Source organism: Lipotes vexillifer, unplaced genomic scaffold (assembly GCF_000442215.2).
Source record: "Lipotes vexillifer unplaced genomic scaffold, Lipotes_vexillifer_v1.1 scaffold810, whole genome shotgun sequence".
NCBI classification, from domain to species: Eukaryota; Metazoa; Chordata; class Mammalia; order Artiodactyla; family Lipotidae; genus Lipotes; species Lipotes vexillifer.
The window spans coordinates 958,064-964,522 of record NW_006797357.1 but is presented as its reverse complement, the minus strand read 5'-3'; the positions used below and the strand labels follow the sequence as shown (position 1 = coordinate 964,522).

Here is a 6,459-nt window from a genome sequence, read left to right as displayed (position 1 = left end):
GTACTATCCAGGGAAAGATTTTAGTTTTTGCTTCCTTGGTTTATCTGCTTAACTAAAGGATACAGTAACTTCTACTTTGTGCTTCCATTAGATGAATGAAATATTGTGGATATAAAGAAAATAGTGTATATAGTACCACTGGCCAAAATGCAGGATAATGTAGCTTTTGTGATATTTCTAAAATTATGTCATTGAAAGTAAATTAACTCTCTATGAAGATCTGTGCTTGCCCTGGATAGTACAGAGCTAAGGTTGGCTCATGTCAGGACAGAGGCTGCTAGGAAAACCAATGGCAAGGATCTAGATTTTGGTCCTTCCCCATCCTGACTATCAAGGATGTTGAGATAAAGTAAATATCGTAAGCCAAACACTAGAGTCAGTGAAACAAAGATTTAAAGAAATGACCTTTAAAATTTGCTCATAATCATATCTGTTCTTCTACTAGATTATATTTGAATGCACTGTGTCAGCCATATTTTAAAACTCTTATGGCAGTTTATGCCCTGGATATCACAATCAGATGTCTTTCAAAAATGTTTTATTTTTACCTGATACTTTTTTATTCCCCCTGCTTTGCTTGTAACATTAACGGTTATTTCTTCTTCCTCCTCCAGAAATTTCTGACAATATTCTGAGTCTTTCTCCAGGACAAAGCCTGTTTCTTCTATTATATCTTCAAGATGAAAAACCTGCATAGATTAAGGCATATAAATAGTGAACTCAAATTCATTTCAGTAAATATCATTTTAAAGAGAACAAGGGATTGTTACCTTTTGAATGTCACCAAATGCTAATTTAAGTATTATGAAAAAAGCTTTTTTCTGCATTTATTGGTAGTGAAGAACTTGGCTGATGTAGATGGATCTATTCCTAGTAGTCTCAGGACAAAGCACATTATGGTGTGTATATTTTTTACATGTGAAAACCAATTAAAAGAGCAGCCTTTATCAGCTGAACCAAAAGGGCAAACATTAAGAATAGAAGGAAGCTTCAAAGACAAGCCTAAATTTGAGGGATGGGTGAAAAAGGAGTTCCTTATTGCTAGGCAGCTACCCCCAATCTGGATGTAATGCCTTTGCTATGGAAGTGTGTTTTACGCTGTGTACCTCTGAGGTATGTCGTTCGTCAGCAGAATCCTCCTTCCAGCCTACTCACCCTCAGTCAAGGCAGCACCAGCCATCTGATTCCCAAGGCCATCTCTCCAGGTCCTCCCTCTCTCTCTTTTTTAAAATTAATTAACTTTTTATTATTATTATTTTTGGCTCTGTTGGGTCTTAGTTGTGGTGCGCGGGCTTCTCACTGTCATGGCTTCTCTTGTTGCAGAGCACGGGCTCTAGGCATGCAGGCTTCAGTTGTTGAGGCACATGGGCTCAGTAGTTGTGGCTCGCAGGCTCTAGAGCACAGGCTCAGTAGTCGTGGCGCACGGGTTTAGTCGCTCTGTGGCACGTGGGATCTTCCCCGGGCCAGGGCACAAACCCGTGTCCCCTGCATTGGCAGGCAGATTCTTAACCACTGTGCCACCAGGGAAGCCCTCCAGGTCCTCTCTTGACTTGCAAAACCCTAGGAATCGTTCTAGGCTCAGACTTAAGGGCCTGTTTTATGGTGACACTCACTGGTGGGAATGTAGTTTCTGTTTACATATACATTATAAAGAAAACTTACCTCAACAGGATAATTTCTTCCTGAAATTCTCAGAATAGGGCAGTGTATGAAATAGCTAGAAAACTTTTCACTGTCTACAGTGGCACTCATTAGAATCAAATGTAGATCAGAGCGTTTCTGTAAAATTTCCTTCAAGATAATTAGTAGGAAGTCTGACTGGACACTTCTTTCATGAACCTAGCATAAGGGGAACAAAAAAATCATAAGGTCAAGTAATAGGCTAAAACAGTCAGACATTCAAATCTACTAAAAGTTAATCAATATTTACATATCGTCAGTACATGCAGAAAGAAGCTGTATGTTTCAAATAAGGCAGATCTTCAGAATTGAAAATAAAGTCACCCTCTAAAATTGAAGTCGGTAAAAATCGGCATATAATGAACAAGATTAGCTATGATAGTAGGACTCTACCTTAGGAGATGGTTTGTAAGTGTTCAGCTGATAAGATTAGGGTATCTCCCTCTTTCACTTAGAAGCCAGTGTAACTCTTAAAGCGCTGCTACTAATATACAACTGAACAGACACAAAACTGCAACAAGACAGATGGTTTATCCACTATGTAGAAAAAGGGGAATTTGATTAGTAGGAATCTGACAGGTTCTCTATCAACTGTCTGAGAAAAAGGCTCTTATGCCCTTTCAACAGATGCATTTTAGGGACGAGCATTGTAAACCTGCTATAGAGCATAAAAAAACATGGGACATTGTCAGAACTCAATATCTGCTGGATGTACCAGTCTATATTCCAACTTCCTGTACTGGAGTTATTTCTACTCCATTTTATTTTATGAGATTAAGGCAGCACACAAAAGATAGAATACATCAAGATAACAAAAATTAAAACGGTTTTGATCATTCATTTGCTCAGAAGGGAGGCAACAGCAGTCAAATGTTCATTACAAACAGTACTAAGCATTGTGCTAGATACTGGGGATTAAAAAATGACCAAGATAGTCTTCATTTCAGAGTTTACAGCCTTGGAAGAGGATACTGTAGAGGATGGTTTGAAATTACATATGAAGGGTAGTTAATTTTTTTGGGGGGGGGGTAGGGGTCTAATATTCTTTTTTTGTATTTAATTTATATTTAATTTTTTTTATTGGAGTATAGTTGATTTATAATGTTGTGTTAGTTTCTGCTGTACAGCAACTCAGGTGGTCAGGAAGGCTACTAAGAGAGATCTGCCATCTGCGCTGAGAACTGAAATGAGTTTTAAAGGAGGAGAAAGGAACAGTATGATAAAGGGAGAAAAAGTAGTCATGGGACACAACTTGTGCAAAATCATGGTGGACAGGGGGATAATTATACATTTCAGGAAATGAAGAAACAAAAATGACGCCTTGAGCATGGGATGAGGAACGGGCAAGAGATAGAGCTGGCGAGGTACTCAGTAATCTGCCCATATGAGGTCTTGTAAACCATGTTAAGGAGTTGAGACTTTATCCTAATGAGTCAGGGTAGTGAGTAAGATATTTCAAAGCAGGGGGATCATGTGGTCTGAATTTTGTTTTAAAAAAGATAACTCCAGCTATAATTGAAGAATGTAGTAGAAGAGAGCAAAACAGAAAGTAGGAAGTTTAATTAGAGGCTTTTGTACTAATTAAAAGAGATAATGGTAGCCTATATGAGGGCAATACCAGTGAATATGGAGAGGTAAATGAATGTGAGAAAAGTAAAATCAACAAAGTCTAGGTGATTGGATTTAGGGGATATGGGAGAAAGAAGAAGGAATAATCTTGGATGTTTTTACTCTGGTAGTTTGACCAGGATATTTAAATCTGAAGCTCAAGAGAGAAAGATTTCCTGAACAGAAACATATCTGGGGAACCTCCTCAAATAGATGGTAATTTATATAGATACTGACATTTTTAAAAAAGAAAATTAAAAATGAGGATAAAACATAAAATAGAGCTAATAAAAATGAGGCTAAAACATAAAATAGAGCTAATAAAAATGTATGCTTTACTATGTACACTTGGAAGAGGTGGGCAAAAAGTTTGGCTGTAAACATACCAGCAGCCAGAGGAAAAGCTACTTAACTCACACACTGACCATAAACTAAAACAAATTGCACAACTATTCCTAATAAGAAAGCCAGAAGTATTATCCTGAGCATCTTCATAAAGAAGGTCCTGAATAATGTAATGAACTCTATGCCAGCATCTCTTACATCATTATATTTAACATGATGATGAATTTCACTGGGTTTTTTCTTACTGTACTTTTCAACAAGAGGTTGACATTATCACACTGAAGCACAATTCAGTAAATCACGCCTACAGACTGCTAATACTAAAACATCAAAGAACAGCTCCCTGAAGCTGGTCTAACTTTTAAATTAGGATTCATTCTGATATATATTTATTAATCAATTTTCTAATAATTTGGGGCTCCAAGAAAACTTACTGACTGGCTGATACAAGTATTTCATCTTACCTAGCAGTAAAAATTTCTCATTATAAATAGATAAATTAGCATTTTGACTTAAATTGATTCTTGAGGATACTGATAAAATCTAGGTATTAGCCATGCACAGCTGCAACTGTGACACCCCATTTCCCACCCAACACTGCCAGGAGCAAGTTACCAATGGGCCTGCTCAATCAAGCAGCCATACATCCTCTTTCTTTTTGACATCTTAGTGATAACAGTACAACTCCTTCCCCCACTGAAGATTAAAGACTCCTTAGATAAAAATGAATTCCTATCACTCATCTATAACCAAAATTATTATATTTAAAAACATCTTACCCTAAACTTTTCCAACAACAGGAAAATGGTTAAATAAATTATGGGACATCCAAATTATATACTTCTATAAAGCTATTAAAAAATAGTGTTTTTGTAGACTATCTAATGATGTGAAAGAATTATAAAATATCGCACATGCTAAACATACACATATATAAATGCACAAATGTCAACATTAATATTTTTCCAGATGAGACTACAGATAATTTTTATTTTCATTTTTGTATCTCTCTATACTTCTAATACTTACTAACCAAAATGAGGAAAATAACCCAATAATCTATGTATAGTCTATTAATTAAAAATCAAAGAATGACTGAACTTTCACTAATGCCTTCTGAACTTGGTGAATTAACAGACATTCACAGAAACTTGACATCTGAGAAAACTGAAAAAAATTTCCATTTTTGAATAATAGAAATGCTGTATATCTTATTTTTTTCAAAAAATTATGTACAAAGCAAGTCAGTTTAACATGTACTAGGCTAGTATACCATTTAAAATAATTCTAATGTGAAACTTTTGGCATAATTCAATTTTAGTGTGCATTCAAATTTGATTCAAGTAGAGGTATATCTATAGAGAAAATGACATACTGATGAGGATTCCTTGTTTTTTATAAGAATCCGAGAAAATCCTTTAACAATGTAGTTGAGAGGCAGCAGACTGGTAAGAGATGGCTGCAGATGTACTGCCTGGGTTTGAACCCCCAGTTGTAGAGCTTATTGGCTGTGTGAATTTGAGCAAGCTATTTAATCTCTGTGTGCCTCAGTTTCCTCAACTGTAAAATAGGGATAATAATATCTACTCCACTGGATTGCTGGAAGGATTAAATGAAGTTGTATATATGAAGTCCTTAAAATAGCACCTTGCATATAGCAAATGTTATACAGCATTTGTTAAATAAACCAATTTACAGGAGACACATTTGTTAGATGAAATTTATTATATGTAGAGGAAATTAAATAATTATTATATGTAAAGTGGCATTTAATAAGCATGAAGAAAATGTTAGCTAGTTTTAGAAGTAACATCTTTTTAATACAAAAATGTCAAATTTTTTTCTGAACATGACTACAGAATCAACTCACCTCATCTACAATAACGTGAGACACATTAGTTAGGAGACCATCTTCTTGAAGTTTTCTTAGCAAAACCCCTGTTGTACAGTAGAGTAACCTGGTAGATTCACTCACTCGAGACTCCATCCGTATCTGATATCCACACAAAGAATTCTGAAGGGGAAACACAAGGCCAAGATTAGCGTCTCACAAATGATCTAGGAAACAAGCTTTAAAAAGTACAGGTGCTGATCCTGCTACTATATGAAGCAGTCTAAGTAAATTTGTTTAGTGCAATTTATTACTTTCCCATGGTCTTCAATTATATAAAACTATAAAATTAGTTTCGGCAATTTTAATTTTTTTTTTTTTTTTTTTGCGGTACGAGGGCCTCTCACTGTTGTGGCCTCTTCCGTTGTGGAGCACGGGCTCTGGACGCCCAGGTTCAGCGGCCATGGCTCACGGGCCCAGCCGCTCCGCGGCATGTGGGATCTTCCCGGACCGGGGCACGAACCCGTGTCCCCTGCATCGGCAGGCGGACTCTGAACCACTGCGCCACCAGGGAAGCCCCCAGTTTCGGCAATTTTAAACAAGAAAAACCTTTTATCAGTTTCGAAACAAAAAGCTGTTCACCTGCTTTGAGTACCATTAACATTATTACGAAAATATTAATAGATTTAATCAATTTCTTATTAAATTATCTTGGAGCAAAATATTGAGGTACTGAGGAAGAGAATTTTAGAGAAGCTCCTACAATTCGGTCCACTTTTCTATCAAGATCTCATAAAAGCTGCAACCATTAAAAACCAGTGGTGGGGGCTTCCCTGGTGGCGCAGTGGTTGAGGGCCCGCCTGCCGATGCAGGGGACACGGGTTCGCGCCCCGGTCCGGGAAGATCCCACATGTCGCGGAGTGGCTGGGCCCGTGAGCCATGGCCGCTGAGCCTGCGCGTCCGGAGCCTGTGCTCCGCCACGGGAGAGGCCACAG

At 37.3% G+C, this 6,459-nt stretch overlaps 1 protein-coding gene across 1 annotated transcript in view; it reads right to left on the bottom strand.

Moving 5' to 3' along the window:
- The window catches only part of DHX29 (DExH-box helicase 29), a 48,526-nt gene that overhangs the window by 18,013 nt on the left and 24,054 nt on the right, over positions 1 to 6,459 (bottom strand). The window contains exons 12-14 of the mRNA XM_007469276.1: positions 5,504 to 5,647; positions 1,663 to 1,839; positions 549 to 689 (exon numbers count right to left, since the gene is read on the bottom strand). Coding sequence (XP_007469338.1) covers positions 549 to 689; positions 1,663 to 1,839; positions 5,504 to 5,647 — 462 coding nt within the window. The remainder of the gene's footprint in view (positions 1 to 548; positions 690 to 1,662; positions 1,840 to 5,503; positions 5,648 to 6,459) is intronic.